The 17,367-nt window shown below is 36.0% G+C and overlaps 2 protein-coding genes across 3 annotated transcripts; both read left to right on the top strand.

Moving 5' to 3' along the window:
• Positions 1-290: 290 nt before the first annotated feature.
• LOC125823189 (F-box protein At5g07670) lies at positions 291-2,895 on the top strand. Its single transcript, XM_049502611.1, has 2 exons — positions 291-1,556; positions 2,423-2,895. Exons 1-2 carry the CDS (start codon positions 349-351, stop codon positions 2,715-2,717), a joined length of 1,503 nt encoding a protein of 500 aa, XP_049358568.1. The 5' UTR covers positions 291-348; the 3' UTR covers positions 2,718-2,895.
• A 1,819-nt stretch (positions 2,896-4,714) lies between these two features.
• On the top strand, positions 4,715-16,582 carry LOC125823147 (uncharacterized). Of its 2 annotated transcripts, none has more exons than XM_049502569.1 (15): positions 4,715-5,125; positions 5,228-5,311; positions 6,007-6,080; positions 6,166-6,199; positions 6,555-6,613; positions 6,785-6,899; positions 7,008-7,045; positions 7,188-7,285; positions 7,356-7,411; positions 11,247-11,505; positions 11,648-11,766; positions 13,151-13,207; positions 15,320-15,385; positions 16,001-16,075; positions 16,233-16,582. In XM_049502569.1, exons 1-15 carry the CDS (start codon positions 4,982-4,984, stop codon positions 16,293-16,295), a joined length of 1,341 nt encoding a protein of 446 aa, XP_049358526.1. In that variant the 5' UTR covers positions 4,715-4,981; the 3' UTR covers positions 16,296-16,582. The 2 variants fall into 2 exon arrangements, with proteins under 2 accessions (XP_049358526.1, XP_049358525.1); XM_049502568.1 differs by having other exon boundaries at positions 11,247-11,508; positions 11,651-11,766.
• The last annotated feature ends 785 nt before the right edge of the window (positions 16,583-17,367 follow it).

Genomic DNA, 17,367 nt, shown 5'->3' with positions numbered 1-17,367 from the left:
GTTGGACTTTAGCACATTGGCAAAAGACAATACGAACAAACTTGTAAATTATAATTTGGAAAAAGTGGCCCATTTTCAAACGGGAAAAATCCCCAAAATTCCTGTAGTGGGCCCCATCTACCCAAATTCAAATTCTTGGATGCCTAGACCCGGTCCCACTCCTTACAAGTCCGTTAGACTCAAATATCGAAATTTTCCCAAACTACTTTGCACGAAAAAACAAAGAGGAGGAGGAAGAAATAGTATTCGTAGATTACATCTGAGCTTGACAACAAATTATGCAAGATTTTGAGTGAAACAACCAAGACCTTTCATGGTGTTTCTTGTTGGCTGCTAGCTAAGAAAACAATGGCGTTTTCACCTGAAAAATCAAATTTCAGGTCACCATTGAAAGGGCCACCATCTCCTAGCTGGAATGATTTGTTGCTCAAGAACAAGAAAGCAATCAATCATGTCCTTTTCACTATGCATCTTCAATCCAGGTCCAATAAGCAAACCCCATCTTCATCCCCTTCTCCACAACTTCGCAAATCCCTAGATTTCACTCTTCCCTCACTTGTATCCGATCCAATTTCTCTTCTTTCTGATCAAATACTTCTTTCCATTCTCTCTAAACTCCCTGATTCACAAAGAAATTGTAACTCTCTTGTATCTAAACGTTGGCTCAATCTCCAAGGTCGTCTGGTACGGTCGATTAAGCTTCTTGATTGGGATTTCCTTGTTTCGGGTCGGTTGTTTGTTCGGTTCCCTAATCTTGTCCATGTTGATTTGGTTAATGGGTCTCTCATTTCACCGGGGAATGCGGGTGTTTTTTGCTCTAACCGGTTGCTTTCTTCTCACGTGGATTGTAGTGCTGATGCGAAAGATTGGTTTCTTAAGGAAAGATTTGTGTTGCCTTCTGATGAGATTGATAAGGGGTTGAGAGTACTAGCAAGTGGGTGTCCTAATTTGCGTAGATTGTTGGTGGTAAATGCTAGTGAATTGGGATTGTTGGGGGTAGCTGAGGAATGTCCAACTTTGCAAGTGTTGGAATTGCACAGATGTAATGATCAGGTTCTTCGTGGTATCGCGGCCTGTCAGAACTTGCAGATATTGAGATTGATTGGAAATGTTGATGGGTTTTATAAATCTTTGGTTACTGATATTGGATTGACTATTTTAGCTCAGGGGTGTAAGAGGTTGGTGAAGCTGGAGCTGAGTGGTTGTGAAGGGAGCTATGAAGGGATTAAGGCAATAGCACAATGTTGTCAAATGCTCGAAGAGTTGATTCTTCGTGATCATAGGATGGAGGGTGGTTGGTTGTCTGCTCTTTCCTATTGTGAAAATTTGAACACCTTGAGGTTTATGTCTTGTAAGAGTATAGATCATTGTGGATGGTTTGATGAAGATGTAGGATCTTGCCCGACACTTGAAAGATTACATTTCGAGAAATGCCAATTAAGAAATAAGGAGAGTTTGAGAACGTTGTTTCTACTATGTCAAGAAGTTAGAGAGGTTATTTTCCACAACTGTTGGGGACTGGATAATGAAATGTTCAGTCTATCCACTGGTCTAAGGTATTGGTTATATTATCCTGTTCTCGTTTACTTTGCTTGCTGTTGCTGGAAAATTTCGTGCTGGGTTAGCATTTTGTTATGCATTTGACATACATGAACTTATTGTGTTTAGGTTTTATGACCTTGAAATGTAGTTCCTTATTTTTGTTAAAAACGACTTTTTAGTGTTGCTGTAACCCCCATCCCCCACCCCTCGGGTATAATAGACGACCAAATGAAAGAATAGTTTGCTTGTAATAGTGCATTTTATTTTGGTCATAGTATACCCTTTGATCTTGTTTTCTTGGTAAAAGGATAAATGTGATAGATTTCCTTAGCTATTTATGTTGGGGATAGATTGTTTTTTTAAGGCCAGTTTGTAGATGCATTTGTAATCATGCACCCTCTTAGTGTTTCAGTTATTAATGTTAAAATAGCCTTACCGTTTCTCGAAGAGTATACACTTCCATCTTGCATTAGAGAAAACACATAATGTTGATGGCATGACAATTATGTTTCAATTCATTATTGATGCTTGATTTATCAATATCATGTGTGCTATCTTGGATTATAAAGAGTCCAGTTTTGAGTTTTATACATTGAACTTGCTTCAGTTCTGACTGGCAATTTGGTATCATATTTTGTTTTACATTCACCTGGAGCAACAGTAAAGTTGTTTCCGTGTGACCTATAGGTCACCAATTTGGGCCGTGGAAGTAGCCACTAATGCTTGCATTAGGAGGGTATCCCCTTGCGTGAACAATGGATACTTTATGCACAAGGCTGCCTTTAAAATTCACTTGAGTAAAGGGCCTGTAATTAACTAAATATAACATTATGTTAGGAATTTGGGTTTCACAGCTTCATTTTGGTGTTATTTTCAACAGGAGAGTGAAGTCTCTTTGCCTAGAAAGCTGTTCACTGCTCACAACTGAAGGCCTCGAATCTGCACTCCTTTCATGGAAGGAGATCCAGAGCCTCAAGGTGATATCATGTGGCAATATAAAGGATAGTGAAATCAGTCCAGCACTTTCTACCTTGTTCTCCACGCTAAAAGATTTTCAGTGGAGACCAGATACAAAATCTCTTCTTTCAGCTGGTCTTGTGGGAACTGGCATGCGAAAAAGAGGCAGTAAATTATTCAAGAAGACGTGCGACTGGAAGTCACTGCCTGGTGCATAGACTGGCTTCCTCATCATGCATTCAGACAATAAATTATTCAAGAAGACATGCGACTGGAAGTCACTGCCTGGTGTATAGACTGGCTTTCTCATCATGCATTCAGACAACTCTACTAGATTTTACCTCCTCATTTATGCATATGAGAACTCTAACACATGAAAGAGGTCAGTGCGACACTTTGCTCCAATACTATCAGCAATGAGGCCTTGATGTCAGTCATTATCCTGTATTTGTAGTCGCTTAAGTATGTAACGTAGGAACTATAGGATCGAAGATCGGCACTTTCTCAGGGTAGAGATGGAGAAAGAGGCCTAAGTTAATGTATAGAGCTCGATGCTGTAACCTCATGAGCATTCAGCTAAAGCCATCTCGCTGTATCTTTGTCAAGCTTAATGGTATTTCTGTATTTGGAACCCCAAAAACTCTTAAAAGGGGTTTTCCTATCTACGATGTTATAAAGAATTTTGGCACCTTTTATGCCATGACTATTGCCTTCCACAATTGTGTGAAAGCATATTTGATATGAACCATACCAGCAAGCATGTCATTTGTGGAGGAGACGAGAACCATAATAATTTTCTACATCAATGGCATCTATGTCGAAATGATTATTTTTTTTGGGCTTTTGACACCTTCAGTCCTTGGTAACTAGATTTATGGATCGAAAACTTGAAGATAAAAAAGGCTAGTAACATTCTATTTGAGACTTCTCTTTCAGACCTATTTTGATATAAGATGCAAAAGCAAATGGAACCAACAATCTTGCAACATCATGTAAGACATAATTTTTCATGCTCATACATATACATGATCCATTTGGTATTTAAATGGAACTACTCATCTACTCATACTCCAATTTAGACTATTACAATTGGGGCACTCTCTATGATCAACTTACCTATAATATGTATTTTGGTTCCGCCACGATCAGCTCATCCAAAATGTGTTCATCATGGCATATATCCTCCATAGTTGCAATTGTCGATACACCATATAAGAACTGAAGTAAAGATACAAAAAAGTTGATGAACTTCATTAAATCAGTGATGGTCCTTATATACAAAAATTTTAAGGATTGATCTCTATCTCTATTTGTTGTTTTTTACAAGCACACGACACAAGAGGGAGGGTAAACGAATTGACTCACATTATAAATATGTTGCTCGAATTAGTAGTTTCGAAGAAGATTGACGACTTAACTACAATATAAATTAAAAGTTTTGCTGAACTATCATCTGTAAAGCTCGATGATTCTCCATTCAAGTAGCTTTAGCATTAGTATGCATCTCTACACCTTAATTGAGCTATTGATGTGCATGTTACACATTTAGCCATCGTTCTCTACTTGCCTGCATATACTGTAAGTTCAGTATCTCATCTTCTCCATCATGAATACCAATTTAATTAATTTATTTTCACATCCTAGATGTTTAATCTAATAATTATTCTTACTGCACTATGTATATCGACTTGTACACGTTGAGTGCTCATCTCCCGTGCAGTCAAACATTTTTCTTCACCTCATGTGTGACGATATACCTCACACATATGTAAAATATTTAGTGCTTGTTATACACAAAAGTAATACATAAACATACCTTTTAATTTGGTCTCAACTTACATCTATGTCGTTCAACTTATGATGCGCACAAGTAAACACTTAACCATCATAAAGTTGAACAAGTAGACACACATCCTACTTGACAAATCTCACGCAATTTAATAGGTAGGACGCATGCATCTCATACGATTTGATATGCAGGATGCATGCATCTCACATGATTTACCATTTAAGACATTTAAGTATATGTATCTCCAAAATTAAAGATCATAAATATCAGTTGAGACAAAATTAAAATATATTTATCGCACCTGTCCAAAAGGTGTAAAGGAGCCTCCTATTTAGTAGGAGCTAGCATGCTAGCCGATGAATCCTTTGTTAGTTTCTTACCTTTCGAAGTATACTTTCGTTAAAATGACACATAACTTGAAATATTTCCTATTAATTACTTGAAGATTATTATATTATATAACTATTAGGTGAAACAGAATAAATTATAAAATATGCCCTAAGATATTTCTTAATCGCTAAAGCCAAAAGGAATCCCACCCGACAGACACAGTTCAATAAAAGCGAAGAAAGTTTTATGTGCACAAGCACAAGCACAAGTTGTTCGTAAAGTTGATTGTCCACATTCTCCGTCGATATTTACCGGCATCATCTTCCCGGCGGGCACAGTACCCGAGATATTTATCAGTGAGATATGAAGAAGGATAAGGCGGTTGTAATAGAAAGCCCTAGCACCAATGAAGAAGAAGATTACGAACAAGAAGATGCTGCCGCAACTAATCATTCAGCTCGTCGATTTTCTACCCGAAACGCTTCTTCCAAATACGATTTCGTTAAGGTTTATATTCCTTCCATTGCTGCAATTTTGTCGACTCTTTTTTTTTTGTTCTTTATTTTAGTTTAATTTTGTTCTCTGTTTGCTTGCTTGCTTGTGTTTTAGGTGAAAGTATGGCTGGGTGACAATGCCGATCACTACTATGTTCTCTCTAGATTTTTGCTCAGCAGAATGCTCACAGTCACTAAGGTTCAGCATCGATCCTTCCTTCCTTCGCAGATTATGAATCACATGCAAATTCATAATCAGCTAGTTATCATATCATGAATTGAATCAGTTTTTTTTTTTTTTTTTTGACTAAGGTATCAGATTTTATTCTATGTTGAAAAAATAAAATTTACTATCAAATTGGAATTATATGGGAGAAAAATGAAGAAGAAAAGGTATTGGCTTGAGCAGCTTATCAGTTGCCATGTAAAAATACAAACATGTAATCCCTGGTTCACTTTTACTTGTATACCTTGGATTTTGCACGGCCCTTTATAAACAATGATTAATGTGAGTATTTTACCACAATATCCATTTTAATTGATGTATAGTCTTTGGGTAAACCACCAAAAACTATTTTTTTCTGTGCTAAAAGTGAACTAGTATAGTGGACAAGTAAAAATGATCAAAGGGAGTATATCTCTAGGTATCACCTTAAGTTCTGCTGCTTCTCTTAGTCAATGACTAAAGTTGTCGCTTACCAACACTGTTCCTATTAAAATTCTAACATCACGACTCTGCTGTTCCTTGAATTGGGCAATATGTATGGTTATTATGCTGTCATTTGTTACTTTGTTAGGGTCCCAGGTTTCCTTATTTCAAAAGGATGGCCTACTACCAGATCTATAGCTTTTGGTATGAATGTGGAGTTAATGTGCACTGCTTCTCGTTTACAGATTCCAAATCACGTGGCTATTAAAATTGCACTTGAGCTTAAGAAGCTTCTTGTTGACAACAGCCTACTCGATGTGTATGACATCAAAATTTGTATCTTATTCTCATTGAGTTTTACCTGACTTGCTCCGTAGTAATTAAACAATTATTTCTTAATGCAGCTCACAATCAGATTTGGAGGCAAACTTATTCAAGGTACCACATGTCTTATTCTCGGTTATGTTCCGTTTCCAATTCTTTTCAGCGATTCAGTTATTTTTCCATGAATATTTAACTATCCAAGGTACTTAACTGTGAATGTTTTAGCTTATTCCATTGGCTCTACATCTTGACACAAAGATGTTTATGTTTTATATTGAATTACCTGTGTAGGAGAGTTAAGATGCACAAATTGATAAGCATATTATGCTGTCAGGAACCAACCCTTTGGTTGAGGGTATTATAGGTCGTGTTGACCTTGTAGTATGTGACTTGATTTTCCTTTCTGTTAGAAGTTGTTCAAAGTTCTGAAAGTAGCTAAATAACACTGAATTGTTTGGATGCCATGCAGCTTATGGAGCGAAGAGGTTTCGGAGAAGAGTATATAAACCGTTATAAAATGATTACGAGGTTGGTGATATTTTTTTGTCAACTTTCCCTTTCTTTTCCTATTGAGGATCATTTTCTTGTATATTCATTTTTGTAGAGGAGGGAGCAATGAGGAAGGGAATGATTGAAACGACCTAATTTAGTATTTGATGTTGCTTTCCCTCTGTTTTTTGGCTATCTTTATGTTCTTAGATTTCACCATATGCGAGTGCCTTTGGTAATTCTTGTTTGTGGTACTGCTTGTGTTGGAAAATCTACCATTGCTACCCAACTTGCACAGAGGCTGAACTTGCCAAATGTCTTGCAGGTTCTTCTTTAATCCCTCTGCATTTTCTGGGTCTGCTTCTATCTGTATCTTTGAGCAAGCGCTCTGTTTATCCTTGCTTGCTTATCAATTATATGCGTTTTTTTTCAGACTGCCATGGTGTATGAATTGCTACGGACATCAACAGAGTATGTAACTGTCAATGCAGATTTAGTTATTTTGGTTACCTGTTACTTCCAGAATCATGTTGTTCATGCTTAACTAAAGGTTATCTGAGAAGTGTGATATCATGTGGCGCTCAAATACTTGTATACCTTGTAATTTTGTCAGTGCACCTTTGGCATCTTCTCCTGTATGGGCACGTGATTTCAGTTCATCAGATGAGCTAATTACCGAATTCTGCAGAGAATGCAGAATAGTAAGGAAAGGTAATTCTTGTTGTAAACAACTGTTTTGGAGCATGTTAAGGAATTTGATCAGCATCTCAATTTTTTGTAGGTTTGGCTGGTGATTTGAAGAAAGCTATGAAAGATGGAAAACCAATTATAATTGAGGTATTTGTCCTCCATAAACTACATAATGAGTCTTTTTCATCACTTGTTTTGTCATGCTTAGATGTTACAGACACTTGTGTGACCTCCTTGTCTTTCTTCATAATCCTCTCTTGACATCTTGATTGGAAAAGAAGCATTGCTACTGGTCCTTATAAAAATAATAATAAAAAAAGAATAAGAAGAAAGCATTGCCACTGGCAGAAATGAGTTCTCAAGATTAGAAGTCTTAAGTTTTTACATTGAGCCCCACCTCTGTTAGAACTAATTATTTTTTAAAAAGGAATTTTGCGGAGGAAACATGGACTATTTCCAAAGCTCCCAGTGGGTGTGCTTTGTATCTATAAACAGATTTATCTCCTAATATATATGTGTGTGTGTGTGTATATATATATATAATACTTGTACATCCAATCACTTGGGAAAATTATGGATGTATCGGAACTAATTTTCTAGATTAGCATTTTGGATTTGCCAAAAAAAACTAAGTAGTTCTAAACCTCCTTGATGTCTTTATATATGCATCTGATATCGATGTGACTTGTGAGTGTTGTCTTCTGATTCTAAGTCCATCTTGTTCTTGTTCTTTGTATACAAAAAGCTTTATCAAAAATGTCTATCTTATTCTTGTTACTAGTTTGGACTTTCATTTGCACCATCAAAACGAGGGCTTCTTGTCAGATAACACAGTTTGAGCTCATTTATGTGGTTATGCATCGTCAATAAGACAATAATAGAAAGAGTGGCAATCACTTTGTAACGTATGATCGGGAAGGAAATGATGTGAAAGTGCACAATTACCTTATTTGACATCCAGAAGGAGAGAGAATCTGGGAGAAGGATAAATCTCCATCCAAGTTCTTCTGGTGCATCTACATTTGAGATCAGAAGGAGGGGAGGGAAGAGAGATTGAGGAAGTCCCAGAGAAATCATTGGTGAATCTGCTTTATAGCAGTATCAGAAGAGTTTCTACCTTGGTACACTGTGCAGGCAAAGCATTATCAGCTGCATGTGACAAGAAATCAGTTGGAAGAAATCAAATGTCAAATTGGGTAAGAAAGAATATTCTGAGGCTTAGTAAGCTTTGGGGTTTCTGTTCATAGGTTTAAAAAAGAGGTCATAAGAGTGGTTCTATCTCAAACCAAAAAGGTTAGGAAGAGCTTAAAGAGTTGGAGTTTCCTATAAATTATGGGAACGAAGGAGATTGGAGCAACTATAAAAGGTCAATGTTATGTACCTAAATGAAGATTGAAATTGTTTGCTGAAATGTGAGGGGGTAAATAAAAGGGAAATAATCCGCATTGAAGATAAAATTTTGACATGTATTATTTCCTCCAAAGGTCCAAGATAAGTAAATGGACAGTAGACTAACAAGGCAACTAGGCAAGTATGAGGCAACTGATGTAAGTACTGGGAGCCCATGGGTCCAAAGTGGGGTTTTAATTGGACAAAAGAGCAAAGTCTGCCAAAGAAAGTATGAAAGATGATCGTTCCATCTTCATTATTCGGTCCATCACTTGATCTGATTATGCACGGGTATTTACACGGGGGAGTATGGACCACATTCCTTTGATGAAAGAAGGGATATGTGGTAGGAATTGGAGGCACTGAGAGGATTGTGCAATAATGGGTGATTAGATCGGATTGTTAGGTTTGAAGTTGAGAAGTCCAATAATACTTGGGTTACATGGTCCATCAAAGATTTATCCAATCTCATCTCAGAGTTGGACCTAACTAATCTTGCACTTTTAGGCAGTAAGTTCACAAGAATAAGAGTTGAAGACAGACCAGCTGCGTTCAGGATAGAAATATTCCTTTTCTCTACTGAACTAGATGATTTGTTCAGGAAAACAATAGCTTGGGTGAACCCAGTATTGGATGATAAACAAATCTTGCTAGAGTGTGCATTTGGGAATAGAAATGGTTCATTTTTCAAGTTTGAAATGCTTAAATTTTGATCGATGAACACGAGAATTTGTGAAAACCTGCATACTTTCCCATGTCTTTCCTATAAAACTCGGTAGGAACTTATTAGCACCACTGTTTTGCTTGCATATACATGCTTGATATTAAAGGAAGTATTTTTAGCACATACCTAAACAATTATAAACTTGTGAGTTTCAAGATTTCCTTATAGATTCAAACTTCCTGCACCACCAAAGGAAGGAATAAACTTTGCAAGGGATCTACTTAACAACAAAAAAGAATCTAATACTTTCCTGCTCTACTTCCCGATACAATAGCAAGATGATTTTATGGATTTGGTTAAAGATGCTGATATTAAAGGAAGTGTTTTTACCACACACCTTTACAATTATATACTGTGAGTTTCAAGATTTCCTTATAGATCCAAACTTTCTGCACCACCAAAGGAAGGAATAAACTTACAAGGGATCTACTTAACAACAAAGAAGAATCTAATACTTTCCTGCACTACTTCCTGATACAATAGAAAGATGATTTTATGGATTTGGTTAAAGATTGGTGGCATCTTACAATACAAAAAGGCAGAGCTGATTTTGAAATCACCTGAAAGCTGAAGCTTCTCAAAGAGTTACTAAAAGATTTGAGCCAGTCAATTGAAAAATGCCAAGAAATGAGGGAGATGGAAATTGGAGCAAGCTAGAAAGCACTGAAAAAAGAAGCTAAGTCATACAGTCTAACTGATGATGAAACCAAATAGAGAATTGACCTTTAAGGTGATAAGGAAAAGTTAGCAAATGCAGAAGGGGATTGTATCGGGGAGAGGGATAATAGGTAAAATGGCTGATGCCAATAACGTCAGCACAAATTATAAGCTCATGATAGAAAGGACAATTGTCGAGGAAGCAGATAGGATTAAACAGAAAATTGCTGAGGTTCTATCAAGAGTTAAATATGAAAGAGCAGGCAGGAGAGCGATGTGTGAGAAGGAGATTCTTAATGTCTCTTAGGAAGAGAATGAGTGGTTGCAAAAAGACCCTTTGAAGAAGATGATGTTGAAACAATAATTAAGCAAAGGGTTATGAACCCCTGGACATGATGGATGTGGAATGAATGTCTTGATGGGAGAATCAAATGAAAAGCCCGGTGTGCTATGTAAGTGGGGCACAAAGAAGGTTTATGACCATATAAATTGGTATTTTCCGGTTTCTTTGGTGAGGAAATAGTGTTTGGAGAAATATGGTTCAGCTGGATATCCTTTTGCATAACCACTCTGAAATTCAAATCAATGGAAAACAAATTTCATAGTTCAATCTCATAGGGGGCTTCTATATGCAGGTAAGGAAAACAACTAATGCATCTGAAGGCTGTACTCATTGGTGTATCAGCCTAAATATCTTTTTTGTACCTTTTGTCTTATTGGTCTAAGTCTGAACGTGTAAATGAAATTGATCATATGGTAGACTTCAGTGGCTCCTTTAGGTAGAGACAGTGAAGCTATTAGCACACTTGAATATAATTTTCTAACACAATACCCCCATTTGTGCCTTAAATATAGTGAGATTACCTTATTTTTTCTTGAAAAGAAAGATACCCAAAGAGAGTGTGGTGCAGTTCAGGAAGCATTTTATGCGAAAAGAAATAATATGTATTGACACGTGAGCATGCATAGCATAGTCCATTCTAGTATATTCATCATTGTCATGTTGCCTTTCTCCAAAAAAAAAGAAGAAGAGTATATTCATCCTTGTTGCTGCAGTAGTAATTAGAGGATTCATCACAGTTTTGTATCACATCAACTATTTTATCAATTGGTGGTGAATGTCGAAAATCCTTTTGGCTTTGCATTCAGTTCAAATTTAAAAATAATGCTTGAACATTGAGTGATCCCAGTTGGATGGTATATTAATGGCAGGGGATACACCTAGATCCTAGTATTTACCTAATGGATGAAGAGAATAAATTGCCACCAGCTTCTCCAGCAAACCAAGCAGGGCCAGAATCTCCGAAGGTGGAAGAACAGAATGAATTACAACAGAAAAGCAATTCTAATGTTAGACACAACAGTCAGAGTGACTGCAATATGAATTCAGAACCAGGGAAAACTTCTGAGTTAAACAACCTCACAACTGCTCTGAAATCCTTGGACATTGTTAATGAAATCTCTGAAAATAGGGGTACGTGCCTTTGCATTTCTGCTAGTTTTTCCATCTCCACTAAAAGCTACTCAAGCTGCTTTTTTAGGGGGAGGGTTGTGTGGGTTCTTTCTTTATTTTTTCTCTCCTTTGATGCTTCCTCACTGCCTGTCTGGTAATGCAGGTGAAAAAGTTAAAGATTCAGGGGCAGACCAAAATCCTTCTCATAAAAGAGAAAAATCTGGTGCTCAACCAATAATTGTACCTATAGTTCTACGGATGGCCGAGTTTGACCATAAGGTGGTTACCTTAAATGTCTATTTATCCTATATAATCTCCAGTTTTTTTTTTCATTATATCTTCTTTCTCTAAAATAGATCAAGATAAAGAGCTGATCCAAATTCTCTAAGCCTTGTCTTCGAGATGGCAAAGTAAAATATAGTTTATCTATATGTACCTGTTTGGAACAGCTATTGCTTTCTTACTAATCTGCGCATTAGTCTGTTTGAAGTCAAGGGATTTAAGTTATTATCTTCCCTTCAATGTACCCAGTTCCACCTTCTATTTTGAGCGACAAATTTTACCTTCTACATCCTTCCTTACTCATGTCCCTAGTACTTCTCCCAACTGTCCTTTCCTCCTTTATTTACTGTAAACTGATGTCTCAATTTACATTAAACTAGCTTCATGAAATAGCTCAACATTTTTTTTGTTTAATGTTTTTCTTGAGCAGAGAGTTTATTGGACACAACCTCTCTACCTCATATGGTAGGGGTAAGGTCTGTGTACACTCTACCCTCCCTAGACCCCACTTGTGGGATCACACTGGTTTTTTTTTCCCTGTTAAATGGTGAAGTAAAAAATATGCTTTTCATGTTGGTTATCTTATACATTGCATTCACACTAGTCCACCACAGCTACTAAGCAAGATTCCATGGATAGCTTTGAAAGGAAAAGGCAACGAGGCAATGAGGTTGGGATATATGTACTAGCTGATTATAATAATGTAAACTATGAGATTCATGTGATTTATTCATCGACTGAAGTAGTGAAGTGCTCCTCGTTGAACTTCTCAGTTGTTACATTCTTAAAGTTAAATTGTTTGATTTATTATTGGCTGTCAGTCAATGACAGGAAGAGATGGGGTTTAATTAGAGAGTACCACTAAAGCAAGATTTATCCATTTTCAGAAGAGCAAAAGAGCAAAATGGAAATAGTCAACCATTTATATATGTTGAGTCTTTTACTTCCTGAGTTTACTACTTCTGCTTCCAATAATTTACGAGAACCTCAATTGTATGCAACAATAGTGGGATGTTCCATAATATTGTCTTACTCCCTCCCCTCCTCGGCTCCTCCCCCTCTTTTGCAGTGCAATTTTCATTTGGAACATACCAAATCATTTATAGGTTTTATCACTATACAACATCCTTTATTTTCAAAACTACACATTGATTAAACTAGTCAAAGTTACCTGCAACTGAGCTATGTGTACAAAGTACAAACTACCCAAAAAAATATAATTGTCTCCTTCCTGCTGCTGATACAATATGCAATGAAATTGAGTCCATCATTATCATCCTCAATTATTATCCATTGCCTAAAGCAGGATTGAGGCAGTAAAACTGCTTTCATATTTAGTCCCATGTCTTACCTTCTTGACAAAGTTGTGTCTTTCATGCAGGCATTGCTGGAAGAGTGGGTAGCGACTCGTACATGCAGTGAGAAATATCCTACCCAGGTTCCACAAGTTCTTGAGTTCTCTTATTTATCATTATCTGTACATGAATGTTTAACATAATTATAAAGCCAAACCCATCGGCTGTCCCCTAAAGTTGGCACTAAGTTTCACTTAGACACCTCAACTGGACAATGTTCATTTCAGACACTTCATATAGGGTTCCACTATGTCATTTTAACACTTTTTGGTGACATGTCAAAGTAAGTGTGATACACTCAACAATGACGCGTGAAAGTCTAGATTTAGCCATTTTTTATTTTATTTTTTCTTCTCCATTTCTCAAGTCACCACCTCCCACCATTTTTCAAGCTTAAACTCCTTCCATGGAGGTTTGACTTTTTTATTCAAATCCATTAGAAGTTTAGGAACTGACCCATTTTAAGATTTAAATATTGAAAAAGTTTGATAATTTTAATTTTAGATAAAATACGATTTAGTAGAATAGAAGGAGGGAGAGAGAATGAGAATAGTGGCAGTGGTGGATCTCCATTTTTCTGGTGAACAAAGGCGTGGAAATATTTTTCAGATCTGAATAAATAAAGTAAATGGTGATTGAAAATTATATTTAACTCACAAATTATTGTTAAGTAAAGAATTTAAAAAATAAAAAGCAGAGAAATGACCGTCCACTTCCAAATCTTAAAACCTTTTGGGAGATGACGATCAGCAGGGGTGGTGTGGTGGGGGTGGGCCGCTTCTGCATTTTTTTTAATTGGTCAAACCTCTTTTTTAAAAGAATTATTTGGAAAAATGCCACATGTCATTGATTCATTGGTCATTTTTTATCTTTACTCAAAATTCATTAGTTAATAATTATTTTGAATACGAATGACAAATGTCGTCATTTAATTCGTTACTTTACATGTCATTCGCGAGTGTAACACACATTATATATTTTGTCTGATTGTTAAAAAGTGTCAAAACAACACAATGAAACCCTACATGAGGTGTCTAAAATGAACATCACTTAGTTAAGGTGTCTAAGTGACACTTGGTGCCAACTTTAGGGGGCTACCGATGGGTTTGCCTAATTATAATTCAAGTGGGTGGCTTTCGATATAGTAGCACATGATCTCTGCAAAGCCTGTGATACATGTTCTTATCAGTAGAAGGTTTGCCTGGGATATTTAGCATCTATTATCCACATATGCTCTTCTTTTATTTTGGTTTAAATTACTAGGAAATTGATTTTTTTGGATTTACCTATGCACATGTGTAGATAGGGCCACCTGACCTCAACTTTCTGGTACAGTGGTGGAGACCTTTTCCAATAATTAAATGTAGATAATTCAAAAAGAATGTTTATCAAAAAAAATAAAAATAATAATAATTCAAAAGGAATGTGTAAGACAGAGGGTGCAATGTCTTGTCAAAAATGATCTGTTTACTACAGCATATAAACTGTTCAAGATCTGTTTCCCTTCTATTTGGAAAGTTGAAAAACCAATTTGAAGATATACTAACCAGAGTCTATGTTTCTCCCTACTTTTCTCGAAAGCATCAGTTCTTCCAGTTATAGCAAAAGAGAATATTAAATATCTTGAGTTTGAAAACAACATATGCATACGATGTTTAAACTTGCCTATGAAGATCGCCAATTTAATGATCCTTTCATCTTTTTTTTTGTATTTTTATATATCCAAGTGAGGTTATTTTCATACTTAATTGAAGTACCATTTTGTCTTCTAGTCATCAGTTAGAGATGTGACAGTTCCCTTTTCATTATACCCATAACCACCGTCCACCACCCACCACCACTACCCCCCCTCTCTCCCCCCACAAAAAAAAAGGAACGGAAAAGGGATGGCAGTTCAATTTTGTCATTCTTGTCAGTAGCATGGACTTAAGTGCCAGAAGAGAAGTAAAGAGAACTGTGATATTTTACGAATCAAAGAAAGTTGGAACACATATCATAAAGCTCATCAATCTACAAGAAATTAAGAAAATTTTCACCCTTTGCTGTCTCTGTATCTGGCGTCAATTCTTTTTATATGTTTATGCGTGTGATATTACTAAGCACACATATGATACATAATGTACTTGTATCTGAATATTTTTTATTTTCTTATCTTGTTTTTTTAGCTGGTAATCCTCTCTTGAATTTCTTTTCAGGACAAAGATAACATGATATCTAACTTGAAGACTATACAGGACTATCTCTGTTCCTTTACCTCACAGGTATGGTGTTTGCTATCTTTCCCAACATCAACATAAAATTTGGAAATCCTTCTACATAGATATAACTGTCTGAGGATAGACGAAAATATCTGAAGAGAAATCAAGACTAATAAACCTACCAGTAAGAGCCTAATCTGCATTAAACCTACTGTAGTATCTAATGAAGCTCAAAAGTCAGAAATTCCTCCAGACTATTTATAAGTCTTCTTGGTATTGGATCCTCTTCTCTTTTGTGTTTTTCTGGTGGAAAGCAAATTCAATGAGCACAACTGTATGATGAAAGCCCTATAATCTGTGTATATACGAAATAAAAATGGCTTGATAATCAAGCAATGTATTATTATCACCCTTAAAATACCGTCATTGCAGATTTGATACGTATTCAATTTGAAAACGTTGGATGCATGATGTCCTACATTCTCCTAAATGCAGCTAGTGATGCACGATGCTATTTCAATAGTGTGTTCTTGCAGCTAGCCAGCTTGTATCTGGAGTTTGAATCTAGTGTCCGTTTCTTTCAATTCCATTATTCATATACTTTTTCATGCCTGATCGATTTGATTTGACTTTTACAGACTACATCCCATATTGACTTGTTGCGTTCTTTATTGACAGGGTTTAACAGTGGTAAACATATCAGCGACGACGTTTCCACAAACATTGGATTGGCTGCACAATCATCTTTTACAGGTAATTTGCCAATGTATTCTTCTTTCCCTGTGGTTAATTTTGTTGATTGTATTTCTTGTGGGAAAGTTGAAACCGGAGCTGTCTGATGGGTTTGCACAGTTGAAAGAGAGGTTAAGATAAGTGAAAACCATTACTTACTTTTTCTCCTGCTTTCCAGTGTATCGAGCAAGGTACATCACATGTTTCTAGGGGTAACAGTGTGGAGATAGCCAAAGACTAGATTACTGCCAGCCGCATCTCGATGATCAAGGTACTCAGCAGACTATTAAGTCTGTCCACCGCCTTATCGGGCTGGTTGGATATTTATATTTAATGGTCCGCTTTATCGGTTATCTGTTTTAAATGTACTAAACTGCTAACCTAACCGATAAGATATCGGTAGGTTTGATATTAGCTTAGCAGTTATCAGTCAGTTTATTGGTTAAATTAATAATACCTTCGTAAATGAATTTGTATTTTATCCCCTTAATAAATTATAATATCATTACTTTTAAGTTGTCTCTGCTACATGGTCTTTTGTGTAATTCATTCAGTCAAGACAATCCTGCTCTATTGGTAAGAGGTTTGAGGTGTTAAGGCCAACGTCATCTTGTACCTTATGTTTCCCAGATGGCTCCCATAATTTACATGTAGCTAGTCCCTGAATTAGAGGAATGTGTAGAATTATTAACACGTTAAATTATAAGGTTACCCTTCACACAACAGACAATTGAAAAGACAAATTGATAGTTGGTTATCATTATTTATTTTATTTTTGCTGAATTTGATTATTTTCGCAAAATGATGAACATATTCGCTATGATAATTTATATAATCGATATAGAAGAAAAATAATCAGAATATCATTTCAATGTTTGACATCAATAGTTCACGAGAAAACTTTCTTTGGCATCTTATTAATTTATTTATATTTTTCCGACCTATAATCATTTATAGTTATCCTTTTTGTTAAATAAAATATCATAGATCCAGATATGCTTGAACTCAAATGGGATATATATGGCCCTTAACCTTTGGGTTATGGATGGATGGATTAGTGCTAATTAGCAAATTTCCCTATTGACTCAAAGCTTATTAAGTCAACGACTAGAAAATTAATCAGATGCTTTTTCTAAGCAATCATGCTACCAGAACTGAACGTATCACTTAATTAGGGCCTACCGTATATCATAAGTTAGTACTCTTTGTTTGTCTTACTTTCTTTTTTAGTTCATTTGAAAAAATGTTTTTTTTTTAATTTAACGTCTTAATTTCAGCTTTTCATATGACATGGTTAAGATCATAAGATTAAA

This window comes from Solanum verrucosum, unplaced genomic scaffold (genome assembly GCF_900185275.1).
Source record: "Solanum verrucosum unplaced genomic scaffold, falcon-dt-bn FXZP01000199.1, whole genome shotgun sequence".
NCBI lineage: Eukaryota > Viridiplantae > Streptophyta > Magnoliopsida > Solanales > Solanaceae > Solanum > Solanum verrucosum.
Note: the sequence above shows the minus strand (reverse complement) of the source record. Positions and strands in the feature narration are given on the sequence as shown.